This window comes from Ruditapes philippinarum, unplaced genomic scaffold (genome assembly GCF_026571515.1).
Source record: "Ruditapes philippinarum isolate M1 unplaced genomic scaffold, ASM2657151v2 ctg239_1_1_1_1, whole genome shotgun sequence".
Classification (NCBI taxonomy): Eukaryota; Metazoa; Mollusca; class Bivalvia; order Venerida; family Veneridae; genus Ruditapes; species Ruditapes philippinarum.
Genome location: NW_026858173.1, coordinates 145797 through 165196, shown reverse-complemented (window position 1 = coordinate 165196; position 19400 = coordinate 145797). Strand labels below are relative to the sequence as shown.

General features: G+C 33.5%; 1 protein-coding gene and 1 long non-coding RNA gene across 2 annotated transcripts; one reads left to right on the top strand and one right to left on the bottom strand.

Annotated features, from left to right (window-relative positions):
- Window positions 1-26: 26 nt before the first annotated feature.
- LOC132752384 (golgin subfamily A member 6-like protein 25) lies at window positions 27-8633 on the top strand. Its single transcript, XM_060742702.1, is given in 8 exon segments — window positions 27-137; window positions 1472-1590; window positions 2505-2619; window positions 3343-3425; window positions 5235-6273; window positions 6276-6596; window positions 7045-7269; window positions 7750-8633. Coding segments are annotated over 6 exon segments (1941 nt in total). The 5' UTR covers window positions 27-137; window positions 1472-1590; window positions 2505-2561; the 3' UTR covers window positions 7965-8633.
- Window positions 8634-14190: 5557 nt separating this feature from the next.
- LOC132752385 (uncharacterized) lies at window positions 14191-16026 on the bottom strand. Its single transcript, XR_009628813.1, has 3 exons — window positions 15713-16026; window positions 14693-14811; window positions 14191-14291 (listed from the first exon to the last, which is right to left on the bottom strand). It is a non-coding gene; the product is annotated as an uncharacterized LOC132752385 (long non-coding RNA).
- Window positions 16027-19400: the final 3374 nt, after the last annotated feature.

Below are 19400 nucleotides of genomic sequence, written 5' to 3'. Positions count from 1 at the left end.
TCCACTTTCGGTTTTAAAAATACCGACGGAGTTATTTATCTTACCATAAACGTGTCATATACATGTCTGTGTTAATTAAATAATCTAAATATATTAAAGATTTGTTAGCAATACCTTGAAAGATTGTCAGCAATCAGGTTTGTTTTAGTTACTTGTATATAACATTTATTTTCTTTTTAGTTTGAATCAATTAAATCTTAGACCTGCTTTCTATTTCAATTCATGCGACTGGAGAGTTTTTCTTCTTTTTTTTCTCTTTTTTTTCAGTCAGTCACCTATGTCAATATCAACATTAGCATAATCACTAATAGAATAACGTGGTGCATTGTTTTGCAGCCACTGACATTTTTTGTTTGTTTGAGAATATATTAAAGTATACCACAATAGTTTCTCTTAAATTGCAAACCAGAAATAATAGAAGCTAGGGATGTTTGTCTGTGTATATGGAGGTTGGGTGGTTGTGTTGCGCTTTAGGTATCTCTAGATTTCTTTATTGACCCAAACTGCAAATAATTATTGCAAAAATTACCAGTATATTAAGTTATCCATTTTCCCATTTTCTTGCAAAATCAAATAAAGTACACTACTAGGTTTTATTGATTTTGTGCATAAACTTTTGTTTAGTCTGGTACTGAAAACTCGTACTTGATAATTTTTTGCAAGGTATTATTAGAAACTAAAAAATATACAAGGCTACATCTTTCTTTGATCAATATCATGTCTTAGGAATACTGTCCATTCTTTTCGGCTGGCTATAAAAAGTCATGAGAGACATTCTCGTCTATGTAAAACTTTGATATATTGATTGTGTAGGTGCGTGTGTGTGTGTGTGGGGGGGGGGGGGTAACACTTTAAAACGTTCTTATAAGAGCTGACAATGGCGTAGGTTCATAAAGGCCGTGCAGGCCGCGACTAACGAGCAAATCTTGTGACATGCCGTTTCTAATAATCTCATTAATATGTGTATTGCTCTACAAACGGGTCGAAGCGCACCTCTCGTAATCCAGAGTAAACATGCATTTTTGAGGTGCATCCCCCATACTGTATAAAATTTAGAGCAAGCTTCTTTTCTTGCTATCCAAAATAAATACCCCGCTTATCTCAGATCAAATGTTATCAGTAATGACTTGTTTTGTTAATAAAACGGAAAGTAGAAGTTGTAATCCCAGCTCAGATTGGACTGTACATTTGTATATTGACTTGCTCTATAACTTACAGGTAATATGCGACTTCCTTGAACGAGTGGTTATAACCATTGGCTCGTTTTTAACCGCTGTGGGTTTAAATGTCTGGGGAGCTATCGAACCAGCTGACAGAAAGTTGGTGATTCATCTGGCACATACATATTCTTATAGCATACTGTACAGATAAAAATTGCATTCAAAATGTTTTTCATGTACACGTGTAACATTTTGTTTTTGTATTTATTTTGTGACTTTTTACTTTTATACGTTTCTTTTTCACCTTTCAGGAAATAGGAATATACATAAATGACCATGGGCAGCATATTTACACTACTAACATATTTTACTCCGCGCTTTTTATAGACAGCGAGTTGAGTATCCCGATAGTCTTGATGACGTATGTAAGGTGCGTGATTTTTATTTCGTATTAATATTTAATAATATTATGGTATCCGTAGCCGAGTCCACTATAGCCCCTCATCGTCGTTGGCTTGAATCTTGCAAAGTTTCTTTCATTCTCACATGTGAGCTAGCTATCCATCTAAAGTACGTAACGTCGGTGGTTCTACTCAAAGGTGCCCGTTCGCGTCTAACATAATGCACGAAAGGACACTGAGGTGTCCAAAGCCGAGGTGAATGGCCGTAAAATGTGACAGGGACATCGGGGAAAAATATGCTACGTTGCGTGAGCCCATAGCCCATACCCTTTAATGGCATGACTGGTGACATGTCCGTCGTTCTTGCTCGACAGCAAAAGTTGCTGTTTGTGCCCTAACTGGCAGATGGATCATTGGTTAGCATTGAATATATACATACCTAAGGTCTTTATCCACCAGTAAAGCTGAAAAGTCGCCATATGACCTTTACAGTGTTGATACGATGTAAGACCCAACAAAAATGATTATTTTTAAATGTTTAATTTTTTTCTTACATGATTATGTTAAATATTCTAATGACCAAATTTCAAGATAAATAAATAAGATAATTATCAATCCATGCATTATTAAATTTTAAAGACATTAACATTTTTACACACTTGTGCTAGTGTTAGAAAAAGAAAAAATGGAAGAAATTATCAAAATTAAGAATATTTGTTTTTAATGAAATATCGGCAGCTTTGTCATGTTTTTTTTTCAATTCTGTTATTAATATTTTCATTTTTTTTATAAATTCAAGTATCTTTCCTATCAAATGATAAATAGTAAAAATTAATCACCCATTTTCTCATCTGAAAAATGATTGAGTACAATTTATTGTCAAATCAAAACCGCCTGTGACTAATATTAACTGTTAAATGAATTCTCTTTCACCTTGATGCAGGAAAACATTTGTAAATTAGATGAAAGCGTTGTGAAACATTTGAGGTCCCTAGATGCCATGCGGGCGACAGCTGATATGTTGTATACATTGCTGAATGATAGCCCGGGAGGTACAGGTAAGAATTCATGTATAAGAAAACGATGTTAAACTCTTGACTTTGTTGATGTACTAGTTGTAACGTTTCGAAATACCTGACTGCCAGCATTTGCGATAACGACTGATAAATTTTGATCCGTTAGATAAACACAAAGTCAAGGTGAAAAAGCACTGATTTGTTAATGTGAAATAGTAATTCCCCGATAATGTCTCGCATGTTATAAGACAACTTCCTGTCGAGCTAGTTAGAAATCGTGTGGCAGGCTTCCGAGTATGGGTGGTAAAGGTTGCTGGATTCAAACCACTTGTCCATCAACGCTTGCCCAGGGGACTGTTGATTATTTCTTGTGAAGGAATTAAACAGCTTAATCACTAACGTCGGTGATTCTACTCAAATGACCCCTCATGCACGCATTTATACACAGGGCGACGTCAAGGTTTTCCGCCACCAGTGAGTCAGTGTGATATTAAATATTACGTGTTACCCATCTATAACGAACGACTTATACGGCTTATACGGAGGTCGGGGGTTTGAAACATATATATCATAGGATCCAAAACATTGACTTTTGGTAAACAAGAACAAATAGGTTAGAGTTAGCAAGCCATAAAGTATACTGGGGGCATATTTAAGAAACACTTTATGTATTTTGACTATTTGAGCTTGGTTTTGTCATGACACGGCTCATTTTCATTTGGTATGTTTAAATTATATTGAAGTATGATCCGTTTTACTTTTAAGCAAGCAACAATGGACCTCGGGATGCAAGTCAGAACACTAGAGATTGTAAAACCATTGCAGCACGACTTTTGATAAGCATTGAGGTAATGTCATATATTTCGATTAACATTATTAGTCAGTGGACGAAAACCGGGGGTAACATTTCATGCATAGTATCAACGTTGTAAAACAATGATCTTTAAAATAGTTTGATACCATTTTCCGCTAGTAATGATTCTAGGCTACTAAAAGAATATGGAATTCAACTAATCATAAAATGTGCAATCCAATAGGGCATATTCTTTCTTTCTTTCTTTCGCACGTGGCCGAGTGGTTAAGGTCGTTGATTTCAAACCACTTGTCCCTCACCGCTGTGGGTTCGAATCCCCACAGGAAGTTTGGATTCTTTCATGTGAGAAAGCTATCCGGCTAGCTTACGGAACGTCGGTGGTTCTACTCAGGTGCCGGTTCGTGCATGAAATAATGTACGGAAGGGCATCCGAGGTATTCCTCCACCATTAAAGCTGGAACGTCGCCATATGACCTATACTGTGTCGATGTGACGTAAAACCCAATCAAACAAACAATATTTCTTTCAACTACTTCTTCTTCTTTTTATTTAATTCTTTTTAACGTGCTTAAAATGTTATCGTTCGAATTTTTTTTCAAATTATTTTCGATATTTTATATAAGGTTAAGTTCCTTTAATCACAGTCTATTACAGATGTTGTATATGTACCTTAAAGTATTATGTACATGTATACTGTGAGGGTCATAAGAAATATGTTGAAAAAAGTGCATTTACTGCATTTTAAACTTGCTATAAAGAACTTAACTTTTTCACATTTTTTATAAATTCTCATAGAGTCATTTTGCTTAGTTTCATAACGCATTTTGAAAACTCTGAAGAATTTGTCTTAAGAATTACATTATTATGAGTTTGCTATTGGAATATGTCGGTGAATTAGAATTATATGAAAATTTTAACACGGGATATTATATTGATAATGGAGACAAGGTGAAATAACTATATAAATATATGTAATGTTTCATTTCTTTATTTAGAAATGCACTGATTTGTTTAATACCCTTTTTCTAGTATGTTTGTTATGAGATCGTCCTATAAGCGTTGCGTTACTTCACACTTCATAATATTTCACACCTCGAAATGTTTTTTGTTTGTTGGTTTCATTTTACGCCTTTTCCCAACAGTATTTCAGTCATATAGGCGCATCGTTCAGACAATACAGACATATTTTTGTGTAAATTACAGAAGTTTATTTAACGGCACAGTAGAAAGCGCGTGCTACCAGCTGACCAATCACAGTACAATAGAATTCAGGTTTAGAAAAGGTTAAAGTTGACAGACGATATTTGTAAACACAATGTTTACACATAGTTACACCAGTACTAGACTACCTTCCTCCGCAATAAACTACCAAAGCATCTCCCGGGGATCGAACCCACGCCAGAGAGGTAACTGGATTAGAAGTCATCGACTCTAACCCCTCGACCACGAAGGCGGTTACCTCGAAAGTAAACCAGAATATTTCAAGAAAATGTAACTTGAGAAAAAAGTACTGACATTTTAAGAAAAGTTCAACGATTCAAGATAAAAGTAATGACTACCATGTTATGACCGGCTTATGGCCGATTTTGCAGTACTTTTCATCATATTTTTACTGCGTTACTAACGCAGTAATTGCGATATGTTTTGCATATTTGGACCTCATTTTGGTAATTTATATGTGTTGTAAGTGCTGTTTGCAATATGAAAATTAATGATATTTTGTTCACCTCACAATATTTTACTTTAATTTCAATTTTATTTTGAAAATTAGCATTAATCTGGAGACGTCTGCTTTAATGTCAAACTGCGGTCAAAATCGATAAAAAAGTTTTCTTTTTTTCAGAGAATTGTCTACGATGAAAAACAAGAAATGGTAAGCTCTATTAGATCATTCCTAAAGTTCGTTATGTACAATGCTGACAGGCTTTCCAAATCAGACGCGGTCAAATCGATTGCATTAAAAATAGAAGATTATGAAACCGATCCGAATGCTGTGCAGCTAACCGAAAATGATTTAATTAAACAGCTGCACTCGGAAAAAGACACCTTGATGACGAAAAATGCAGAACAATCTAGCCACATTATGGCTCTTCAGACCGAACTCAATGAATTAAAGGGTCGATTAGAAGACTGCAACAATAAGTTGAAAAACAAGGATGAACATGTACAAAACGAGATCACTAAATTAAAAAAACTAAACAATGATTTAAAACATAGCAAAGAATCACAAGCAAAACAATTGAAGGAACAAGCATTTAGTATGACGAAAATGGAGAAAGAGAACACATCTTTGCAGAAACAGATAGATAATTGCTCAGATAAAAGCAAAAAACAACAGCAAAAAGAAAAACGTATGCATGAGCTTGAAGAGGAAATTAAAGAACTAAAAGAAGAAATAAACAGGAAAGACTTAGAATTCACAGAACTTAACACAAAAGCCCAGTTGCTTGCTCAAGGTATGCAGAAAAAAGAAAATGATTTAGCAGAATTGAAGTCAAAGACTGAATCGGCTACAAGGGATGTGGAATCACAACGGCAAGAGTATGAAAATAAACTAAAAGAGCAGGAAAAGTCTATCTGCAAGCTGCAGCAAGAAACAGAGGAAGTAAACTCGTCTAATGAATCATTAAAAGAAACAATAACAACCAAGGACCAAGATATAAAGGTAAAGGAAGAAAGTCTAGCAAAACTAAGTCAGCAGAAAAAGCACTTGCAGAAAACTATGGAAGCATGCAAGAAAGATATGGAAACGCAACGCAGCATGTACGAATCTAAGCTGGTTGGAAAGGAGAAGAATATTTCCGACCTGACTAAGTCAAACAAAGAGAAAGATCAAGTAATTGAAACATATCAGTTAGATAAAATAGTAATGACAGAAGAAAACAAAAAAAGCTCATTACAAAGGCAAATGAGTTACTTGAAAAGCTTCAACGAAACGAAAAAAGAACTGGCATCTTGCCAACAAAAGAAATTTGAAAAAAAAGCAAAGAAAATGTTGAAAAAATTGAAAAATTGGCAAGAAACCTGGAAGAATCTGAAACCATTGTACATGACTTACAGGAAGAAAATATCCGGAAAGATCAACGCTTGCAACAGTTGCAAAACGAGTTTGACGAACAGAAGGTAGAAATCGAAACACTTGAAAAAAGATGCCAAGCAGTGACAGCTGAACTTACCGAAATTAAAAGTATAAAGAATATACCAGGTAATTGTGCTTCTTTGTGATTTTTGATTTACTGAAAGATATATAAATAATGCTTCTTTAAGTCTTTATAAGTTTAATAACTTAAAGTTTACAACTTCAATTGTGTTGGTTTTATCATTGAATAAATTGTTTGAATGTTTATACGTTTTAACAAATATGTTGTAAGTAAATACAGTATGAAGAAAACAAATCCATAACGAACGCCAAACACGGGCATAGTGAAAATTCGCAAGCTCGATTTTATTGAACAATACCAATGACAGTAGTGATTAGTGCAAGCTACTGTCAACACCCCTAGCATTGGATTGTGCAGCTTTTTAACATTTATACATGACAATAGCGCAAATGTTGAATGACATTAGATGAGTCATTTCAAAATTGTGTATATGTAATGTATGTCATTCCTTTTACATCATATATTTAAAAAACTTTATTGTTTGTTCTCCAGTCCAGCTGTACTGCCAACAAAAGACCCAATGGACCTCAAGTTTGGAAAGCCAAATTATAGATTTGATGAAAGCAGAAATTCAAGCAGTTGACAGTAAGGTAGAGTTTAATATCTACAAGATATCGCGTCCTTCTGACATCAAACCTGAAATTCCGCTTGTGTTGATATGCGTAACGATTTCTCGACTTGGCACTGACGTCATTAATGCAACGGATGGACTTACACGTATGTGAACGAATATTTAGATATAATATTTCTTTTTTTTTAATTGTAATCAACTAAAGGTTTTTTTACTCTAAACCATGTGATACATGTACTTGCATTGTAAACGCCTTTGTTTTTAAGCCCATTAATTATAAAATACATTTATATAAGAGGGAAACACGACGTGATTATTTCCAAATTTATATACTTTATAAATGTAACAAAGTAAATGTGTCAAAGTTGCATTTTTGTTTTTATATGAATATTTTTTTCTTTTCCTTCTTTCTCACTCTCTGTTGATTATATCCATTTCATGTACATAGGGGTTTATACGTTTAATAGAGCCGGTCATTAATTTGAATATTGACATAACAATATGTGGTCGGGTTTCTGTCTTTGTGAGGTCAATGATTATAATTATGAGAATATATATTCCATTCATGTCTAAGTTTGATCCCTATTTAGTGATATATATGTACATGTACATTATTATCATTTCAGTAACGTCAAATACGGCGGTAGTAGTTTTTCACCACAAGGATGAGCATGCCTTACCTAACCAAGCCAGTGAACGTGTACTGACGGGGAAAGAGATGAGAGGCTCTGGCGGGATATATGACATGGCGTTCAAGTCGGACAGGGGCATATACGTGTGTGACTTTAATACAAAAGCAGTGGAAAGTCTCGTTACGTTTATTCGAAGGCAGATAATATAAAATACATATTATCTCCTGACTAGAATAGTATACCATTTGAGTGATTTGTCAATGATGGAAAAGGTTTAAAGCAGCACGCCTCCAGATTTATGTTTATTTTTATGAATTCTTTAAAAACTGTTCAAATGAGCTTCCGACTGTTGCAAAATCTACGAATTTAGTGATTTAATTTAACTCAAGGCATTTGTTGAAGAAAAAAAAATATATAAAATTAATAAAATACACTGGTATGTGTATGCAGACATTTCTCATTCTATATTTTTACAAGATAAACGTTTACTGATATAATAATAAATTATGTAACATTTCAATATTTCACCTGTATTTTGAATGTGTAAACATTTCATTGAACTATAAACTCACATAATCATTTTTTGCTCAAATTTGACTTTCCTTTTTTCAATTTGTGCTGCTTTAAATATGGAAATTAATTTGGTCGTGTGTAAACTTTTGGATGTGGGTACATCACTGTATGATTCTGGGAAGAGGATTCTTGTAAATAAATGACATTCCTTAGCGACATTTTAGAAATTACTTTAAATGTGAACACATGTTAAAAGAGCACAAAACAAGTTAGTCAATCATTTTAGAACTGTATTTCTTGTTAGTGGTGTCATAAAATTGTTTCATTTACTTGTATTTGTTGTCAATAAATACACAGAACATTCATTTTACTTTGTTGTCTCAGACTGTTGTCTTTTTTCATCAAGTTATGAATTCATAAATAAAAATGACATTATGCTCATTGTCTCATTGTCCATTTGGGCTGTATTTGACAATATATTTCAATAAATTGACTGTATTGTCCAACAACAGTGACCTGGCACTCTTAACATTTGATTCCTGTAGTCGGTATATTCCGTAAAACGTTACGATCTACTTGTAAAACGATATAAGCGTAAATATCAAATTGTTAAAATGGTGTTAATCAAACATCCTTCTTAGCGCAGTTGGTAAAGGGGTTTCACTTGAAGAATGAAGACGTGAATCAAATTGTACATAATTATCGTTTGCTCGCTAGCACCAATGTGTACATGGACCCTCCATGACAAGTGTACCTACATAATCGAAATTTATTTATAAATGATATGAACATAAGAAAAAGCATGGCAATTTTATCATTCAATTCCTCATGCTTAAAAAGCCAATGAGGACAAGCATACATCATTGGTGGCCCTTCAAAGTCGATGTGTACATATTGTCATGTTCCGATCCCCTAGTTTTACTCGTTATTACGATTTCAATGTTCTCAAAAATACACTTGTAAGGAACCAGTCTACTATACACAGTTTTTAGTTCCAATCCTTCCCTCCCAAGTGTTGGGACCAATGATTAATTTACCATTTAGATCATAAAATAAAAATTGAATGAAGCACATCTGTGTCCTGAACCCTTTTTTGCAGTAGAGCATTAATTTACTCCCTGGCCTGACCATGGTATTGCAAATTCAGATATAGGTAAAGCATTGAGTTACTCGCTGGCCTGATCATGGTCTTGCTAGTTCAGATATAAGTAGAGCATTAATTTACTCCCTGGCCTAACCATGGTATTGCAAATTCAGATATAGGTAAAGCATTGAGTCACTCGCTGGCCTGATCATGGTCTTGCTAGTTCAGATATAAGTAGAGCATTAATTTACTCCCTGGCCTGACCATGGTATTGCAAATTCAGATATAGGTAAAGCATTGAGTTACTCCCTGGCCAGATCATAGTCTTGCTAGTTCAGATATAAGTAGAGCATTAATTTACTCCCTGGCCTGACCATGGTATTGCAAATTCAGATATAGGTAAAGCCATAACTTACTCCGTGGCCAGATCATAGTCTTGCAAATTCAGATATATAGGTAAAGATCGAACCTGGAACCTGGGAACTATTAGTCTTTAGCCGGCGGATTATTTAGACGTTGATAAATACATTTTGGTTTAAGGAACCTTATTAAAACATTTGTTGCATGATAATATTTCCGTTGCTATTATTAATTATTTATGGGAACTAGATCTCTGTATTAATTTAAATAAATAATCAATATAAACACACACGAATAGTTACAAATATTAGTAATATGTTTATTGTTGTGTTTGAAATACTTGCAAATAAATCTGTAGAAATTTTTAAACTATTACCTAACAAGTTAGCAACCATAGCAAATGTTGCATAGATTATTTATACATGTATATCTCTAAGACAAAGTCATTAAAGTGCTATATTTTCTACTTTTGGTTTTAAGAAGTGATTTTTTACTCGTTTTTAAATCGCGCTTGCCATTATGTCGACTTTATTTAACTATGACCTATGGTGGCTAATTTGTGCCATTCGTGTTTTCGCCCCGCGCCCCGCCATTTTAACTTGTTAATTTTCGACTTTTCGCTTGGCGGGGTCGCGGGGCGAAAACACGCTAATAAGCGGGGGCACGCGGCGAAGTTTTATTTCCTTATTATCGCTCCGCGCCCTCGCGGGGCGAAGTTTTATTTATTAAACTTCGTCGTGCGCCCCCGCTTATAAGCGTGTTTTCGCTCCGCGACCCCGCCATTTTAACTTAATTCTCGACTTTTAGCTTGTGGGGGTCTCGGTCGAAAACACGAATGGCACAAATCAGCCACCATAATGACCTACTATAACTAGTATCTTAGTAAGTAAGATATGTGTCATATATTGACACATATAAAAATGACACAGCTAATGACATTAAAAAGAAATGCACGCGCTCAAGTTTTTCCTTAAAACATCATTAGATACACGTAGGTAGCTGATAAAACTCATGCCATAGGCCAACAAAAACTAAAAAGAAATATGCCAACAAAAAAATATTTTGCGCCTGTCTTGTTACGGATTTCAAAAAGTTACTTCTTTGCCATAAAGCTAAGCCTTTTTTGCTTATTTTGAGGGTTTGTTATTAGCATGGTATTTTTGTATGGAAGTCAAACACAATTTTGGTTACATTGTACATTTTTAACAGAAATTTTTTCTCATTCAACGTTATTATTATTATTTTTTATCTATTGGTTTTTTTTTCATGTGATAAGCATCTTGTTCTAAATCCATTTTTTAAACATAGTAAAATACATGTTTGTTCTTTCTTTAGAGAGAAAAAGATCATTTCGGGAGCTTAAGTGTGCATTTTTTTTAACAATTATTTAATCTAAGGTACAACGTCAAGCATCACTGTTTCAAATAAGTTTTTTTCCTTCTATTTCTAAAATCTGGATGAATTGGTTTGCTTTTATTTATAGATGATAAGTCCATTGATTTTTTTTTTCCTAAATTTTATTTTTGTAATTAATTCTTAAAAATACATGCACACGTATGAATGCATCCTTTTAATGCATTGGTATGTTAAGTATAACCTTTCTAAAATTTATCATTTATTTTGCAATAAAGGCAATTACCTGATCCAAATCTACTTGTCATTACATGAAATTCAATATGAATTATAAAGATATGTGTCAGGGTTATATTAAACCGGTTGTCTACAGATTTAACCGAATGTTATATAGCAAACAAACTATTATATACGCAATATAATGGTAACAGCAAACTTCCATTTTTTAGGAAATTCTGCAGCCGTGTATATTATCAGTTAAAAAGATTTTGACAGGTTATACTGCCATATTATGTAAACGGTCGTTTTTCATATATAACCCGAGCCGCGGATTATTTTGAATACTGCATACATACGGTCATATAACCAACCTATCAATAATCGTTATAACCCCTCACTTTTTTCGTAATGTTAATTTCCCATAGGCCTCTGGGAGTTATTCTTACTGTTAATGCAAGTGTACCACTTGACTAAGAATTTTATACTGTTACATAGGTAACAGTATTTTTTAACAGTATAAAATCTGGTCACGTGGTATATTTTCTAAATAAAATGAACTAAAATGGCCGCCATTTTTCTCTCGATTCATTCTTATTTTCGACGGTAGTGCATCACCAAAGTTATCATGACTCTCATAAAATTTAGTTCTTTGCACCCTAGAGTTCTTTTCGCGTATAAAATATTTTGTTGTTGAATAATCAAAAAATAAACATCCGTTTTCAACGGAAGTAATGTGAATAATTTTGTGTCAAACTGGAACATGCAGACGATTTAAGCATGCAACAAAGGATTATTTAACAATTTTAATCAGTGAAACGTTACAGATAGAGTTGGCGGACAGACATCTGTAGGATATCATCGTTATTTTGTAAATGCACTTTGTCAAAAAACATGCGGAGAATATTCTGGATACAGAAGGATCAGATTTCACAGATCATAACCTTATAAATGGGTTAGTGTTTTGTTTTCTAAATAAAACACAGCTTATTGTATGCTTATGACTGGTAGATATCATCACTTGCTTAAAGAATAAAAGAAAAACAGCTTTTCAAGTAGGCCTACAGTACACTTAAAACTTGCAAGGTTAGGACAGGTTAAATAGCTGTTTAGTTATTGCTTGGTTTATTTTGGTTACAGTTAGATTTTGTTGACAAATTCAGATCATCACAGTATTTGTTCGGGGTAATGAAATAAATAACACATGGGTTTGTGGGTAACAGTAAAAATAGCATCCCTCGTAAAAATACTGTAAATAGTATTATATAAACATCAATATTACTTGTTGTTTCAACATATTTTTTTCGGGATTAAGTTGTGATAAAAACAATTAAAGTCATAACTGCAATGGAAATAAACTTAGTCCACACCTTTGTTGATTTGATCACGTGACAATGTAAGCCAATGAAAAAACATCAACAAACAGGCAGCCATTAAGGAAGAGAGAGGATTTTATTTCAGAGCGTACAAATTCGATAATTTAAATATACTAGCAAGTTTAAACTGTAAGTATTGATTTTTTATGCTTTATTTATATTGTAGATAAGTATTTATTTAATGATCTGCTTGATTTTCCATTGGCAGTTCGTGTTAGCGACTAGGTGACCTAATTTACAAGCTGGCTTGGAGAACAAAGGCCGTTTTGGCGGGGAAAAATGAATGGATGGTTTGTTATTGTTTGTATATATCTGTGCTTATGTTTCATTATGTTGTCTGCTCTGAAGGTTGTATATTTTTCATAAAGCGATTTAAAGTAGTAGATAGTTTGTGCATTAAACTTACGTAGCACCACGGACTTTAATTGACAATATAAAATAAATGGGCGAGAGTTGTTTCGTCGAACTACCGGTTCGGCGAACTAATTTTATATTATAAGAAGTTTATTTCAGAACTCAATTCATGTACACACATGCCAATATGAGCTATAGCATATAAACGTACATTACATAAAGAGGCATAGCATACACATGAAAATAATATTAAGACAATTCATCTTAACAAAATGGAGAGAAACACGCATTTTCAAGGACATGATGAACAAATATGTAGAAATGTTGTGATTATGCACCTATCAATATTATGCCCGCGGGGGGGGGGGGCGGCGGGCTGCCCCAGGGGAATTTGACATCTTAAAATGTTTGAAGTCTAAATCCCCACCCTAGAGACAACCAATTTTGTCTAAATCCCCTCCCTTGAGCCTGCTTGGTGCATCAAATGCCCCGGGGGTAGGGGAGAGGGTAAATATCTAATAGATCAATCAATAAATAAAACTGTTATCAGAAAAACAATGACAAAATTTAAGTACAAAGGCTTATCATTAGGAAAATAATGAATCCAGATTAATGGGCCTCAGAAGTAAGGTAGGTATAGTCACTCCCAATGAGTATATATGTATCAATTGTAGTTTAATAACTTTGATAGTATTCAAATAATTAGACTTTGAAGATACTTATATTTTTTTATAAAAATGGGTATTTTCAAGTAATAAAGGGGCATAATTCTGAAAATAATGCATCAAGGTTATAGACCTTCTTAGTATGGTAGTGGTAGTCCCACTAAATACCGTACCTAGTTTCAATTAAATATCTTTCATAGAATAGAATGTATGACTTAAAAAACTTAAACCAATGCGGACAGACACACAATCGATCGTATAAGATCTTTAATATTTTACATTTATAGTTTAGCTACAAAATAAACCTACTAACCTAGTTTCTGACTCCACATGACCCAGTTTCTGTAGGGATGGTAAGCATGCTGACCAAGCTTAATTATAATTGAACCATACCTGTGGCCTCATAGAGTGTTAAAACACTAAAAGTTGAGGACACCAGATTTGCGAAGACAGACATTCACCGATTACAATAGCTTCGTGCTCACAGCTCAGATGAGATAAAAACTTACAACACTTTAACTTCTTATTTTATTTTAACATTTAACACAAAAAGTCATTAAAAAAGACATTCTTCCTCCTCCTGTGGCCAAACCTGGACACTTGCACATTGTTTTTCTGAAATAGAGGGCATTTTTATAACCTTTAAGGTTTCAAATCTATTAAGTTTCATTTAAATTAGACCAAAAAAATGTTCTAAGATTTGACCTAGTGACTTAATTTTTGACCCCTCATGACTTAATTTTGAACATGTTCTAGATTTCATAGAGTTGAACATTTACACTAACTGTAATGAAAAATCGGCCAAACATGTGGCCTCTAAAGTGTTTGCATTCTTTTTCTAAGATTTGACCTAGTGACATAGTCTTTGACCCCACATGACCCAACCTTGAATTTTGCCGAGATTTCAGCCAAACATTTTGACCAAGTTTCATGGAGAAACGACAATTATAGCTCAGCACAAAGCTACAAAAAGAACTGACATAATTTTCTTAAGCTAAGTTGCATGGTGTACTCACAATCTGGTGCACTTTCCTCAAGAGCCTGGATAGGAGCAGGAGCCTGGATGGGAGCTTGAGTCGGGATATATAGGAGCTTGAACCTTGATAGGAGCTTGGGCCTGGATAGAAGCTTGAACCTGGATTGTTTAAAAATTAATAATTTAGTAGCACAACTTAACAAAGATTTCCAACATATATTTTTGATAGATAAAACAGTAGGTTGTTTTTAATTCTATTGGAACAAAAATGGTACTGAATTTTCTAACAATTCTGCTGGTACTAAGTCTATCAAACTAATCTTGCAATTATGGTGGGGAATCACGTGATATGGAGACCACATGACATGGTATTGCAGCAATTGATAATCTTTCAGATTCTGGTGTCCATGTGAGAATTTTTGTCAATATCTTTGTTTAACAGAAAATATTTTGGAGTATGCGTAACTGACAGGACTTGCAGTAGCCCCAAGCGACATTATAAACAATATTGTGCTTTTTCAGGAGAATTTTAAGTTTAAAGGAACATAATGCTTTTGTGAGTAAAATTTCAATTACTGAATAAACATATCATACTTATCCTCTTATTGAAGAAAATGGCTCATTTCCGCATTACTATTCTTCAGAAATTATTTTTTCATCCAAACATACCTTCAATTATTACATTTGCGCTACATGAGCGCAATATATTTATAGCGTATTTTGAAGATTTTCTTTCATGTCTTTAAGAAATCAAATGCAAATTTTTACATCAGAATTCTACTTGATGTCATTGGTGTGAAACTGAATACTCTTTTATTTCAAATAAAGTTTACAAATGCATAATGAGACTTTAAGATACCATGTTACGTCAGAGGTCACCATATCAATGATTCCCCACCATGTCAATGATAAAATACACATATTTAGACCACAGAAGTGCAATACCCCTTATATGTTTTGTATGGCTTTCAGAAAAAAGAGTTTTTTTGGCCTCAGACTCATTTAATGTTGAGGCAATCATTTATGAAATTCAACTCATAATGCCATTGTGCCTGAATACCTTTTTCAAAGACCGTGTCTCGGACGCCTTTGCCTTGCCCCTTTTTCTGTTGGCAGAAACACTCGTCATATGGTCCAACCAAATGTTCACCAGTTTAAATATAAATCAACATTTTAATACATTCGCATTTATCAGATAAGAACAAAGCCTTAACATAGTTTCTGCAGATTCAATTTACTTTTTATTAGAGCAAGTCACGATCGTAAAGCAATACAAGACCAATGAAGATGAAACCGATAGCCAAGATTCAAAGCCTCGTTATGACAAGCAGTTGAAACAGTAAATGATAAAAAACAATGATGGTAATACATCTGAAAAAAGGATATTATTTTATTTAGATCTGTTTTGACATACACTGTATTTAAATGCATTTTCTTACTTTATTAAAAATCATATTCTAACAGAGACATAGATAATCATAACAGAGATAGGCTTCTTCCTAGCCAGTTAAAATATCACGCGTGCCTGCTAAACTTAAAACTTGTAGCAAGTAAAACTTATTAACCAGATATCAAAATCAGTAAAATAATACATTTTCTGAAAACTTATGCATTTGTCTATTGCTGCAGCCTGCAGGTAAAATATTAACAGTTCCCAGTAAAATAAATGTTACATCATTTCTTAAAGAGAACTTCTTGATATTTTTTGTTACAAAACTAATAAATCATATGACAAAAAAATGGCTCAGTGGGTATGTTCTGCCATGTTTTTCTAAGGGAAAGGCATGGAAAGTTACCAATATTTTAACATGCAGTCATAGATGAAATATTTACCTTTCAAAGAAAGGGTATATAATATTTAAGGATCAAATGAACATCCATTAAGCTTTATTTGCTACAAAATGCCTAATTTCTCACTTTTTGATAGGCATGAGTGATATTTCAATGAAGTATATAAGAGCTGCTTATCTCTTTGTCTCTGATTCTAACAAGGCTCACGAGAACTACTGTCTTGGAGTCCCGTAACTTCAGCCTTTGGATTTTAACTCCCTTGCATGGATGTGCAAGCTGATCTGGATCTACACTGGTCGCATAGGTGTTAAAATAATTATAAAATGAATAATTAATAACATAATTCTGTGTGTATGTATTCAACATCCGTTTTGTGTCACTTGATCAGTTCATTCATACTGCAGTTAAAGGATTTATCTCAATCGATACGACATTTTCTGCTGTAATCGTTTATATTCTACAGGCAAAGTGAACGTTCTTTTGTGGATTTTGTATTATTAATACGAGATATGTGTCAGTTTCATGTGATTTCCAACGCCTTTCAGACTCGCAAAATAAATGGGTCTATTCGCGAAAACAGATGACAAACATGAAAACCGCTAGGCTCCACATAGTGTCTGGGTAGAAAACAAATGAAGAATACAATCCCTGTATACCTTTGCAAATAAATCCCGATTCTGGGGCAACCTTCTCGCCTTATCCCACAATTTTCTCTACCGTAGAAAAAATCGAAAAGTTTCATGTCTGCAACTTCAAAAACACGAATAAAAATATCGCCGTCGTCTTTTGACCTTTCGCAGTTACTCCCCTTTTTATTTTGTGGCGTCGAAATTCCCGAGTCCCGGGATTTAAAAACCGGCCAAAGTCTATTACCCGGACCCGGATTCCATAAGTTTGTCAAATTCCCGCCTGTCAGGAATGGTCTTCTGTCTAAAGCCCCGTGTATGCCCGCCGCCCCCCCCCCCCCGGTAGGGCAAAATATTGACAGGTGCATTATTTCCTTAACAAATTAACAAAAAATTCTGTATTCATTACAATGAGTCATATATAATAAAACAGGTTGTGGTTTCGGCAACCTTAATTTATATAGTGCAACAAATATCTGATGTATAATGGGCATGTCAATTATCGTGGGACTAAGTCTGTTGTTTCTCACACATTTTTTCATGCAATTAAAGACAAGATATTGGAAATTATAAAAATTATATAAACCATATATTTATTATTTTCTTTAGTATAATAGTTATATTTTACATATAAAGCTTAACTCAACACAAAAGATCTCAGTAAACAAAACAACATCATAAAAATAGATACATGCACGTATAAAAGTGAAGTCTGAAAAAAGAAAAATGATTTAAAATTTACACAAATATAGATAAAGTGAAGTCTGTAAAACATAAAAAACATTTTTCTTAATCTATGTTGAACTGTATCCACAAATGGTAAAAGCTTAAACAGAAGGACAAATGTTATCAATGGGAATAAAATCAACATTATACACAGAAAAATAAAACCTGGAAGAGAAAGAATTAACTATGTATTTTATAATCTAATAATATATACACAAAAACAAGGCATACACAAAAAACATGTAAAAATATTATACTAAAAATCCAAAATAAGAATATTTGTGTCATGATTTTGTACGTAATATTTAAAATACTTTATTCATCTCTATATAAACAATTGATACAGGCTTAGTAATAAAGAGAATCTACTATGTTTTTTTACATAATAAAGAACAACAATCTATTTTCATTCTTTATTCATCACTCAATATAAAACTTAAAAACCGTCCTCATAAATCCTGTCGTTGAAGTTATTGGATTGTGGCTGCATAATCTCAGTAGTTGGGAAGTATTCATCACATCAACCAGGCGTCTAATGAGGCTTTAATGTATTTTTTTTTAATATTTTTTTTTCTCAAAACTAATTAATCAAATAACGAACAAATCATTATCAAAATAGGTATAATAAAAAGACATAATTCTACAATGTATTCTATTCATTAATGAAATTTTGTGTCATAATTTGATTACAACAAACATATAGATGATAAAACCACTTTATATACATGAACCATGCCTACTATGCCTTTAAAGATTGACGAAACCTCTTTCGCACCTCTTCATAAACTAAGTCCGCCGAACCGGTAGTTTGACGAAACCACCATAATTCATATAAATACGTGGTAGCACTTTCTCTCGGGCCTAATTTTTGTTGGAACGGTGTTTTTTTGTCGATTTAGTAATTTTCTCTACTCTAAGTACTGGCATGTATGACGTTCATGGTAAGGTGCCTAAATGTTGACATGGTCATTGTAAATATTCAAGGTCTTTTCGCCTGTGATTTTCTTTCTTTTATGACAAATTCCAATAAATGGTCTCTTTCAAAAGGTAATAAACATTTAGATTGAGCAGTTTCCTAAAAAATTCTGATCTTAAATTTTCTTATCAAATTAGAAATTTTTGCTATAACTTTTCCGTCAAAGCCAAGAGGCTAACTTGGGGTTCTTAAAGGGAGAGAAATCGCTGCTGACATGGACGTTTGCCTTTGTGTGTGTTTTTTTTTTTTGCGGCAAAGGGTCAACTCGGGCTTATACTAACTCGGTCCAGGTCAACTCGGCCTTCTATTAGAAACCTATTTCAATATGGATTGTTAACATTGTTTTGAAAATTAGAAGAGTGACATTACTACTAGAAGTATTCAAAAGGTATGATCGCATGACCAACAAAAATTGAAAAAGTTGACAGTGAACATGTACGTGTTGTTTGAAATAATCTTTGTTAAGAAGAGAATGAGATGTTTCGCGACAATAAATGTTGAATATTGGTCTTTAAATTGATTTTTATGGGAAAATAAAATTAATGGAATTCTTTTTGCACTGTTTGTTCCTTGAAATTATCTTTGTTAAGAAGAGATGTTCAAGTTGAGACAATAAATGTTGAAAAGTG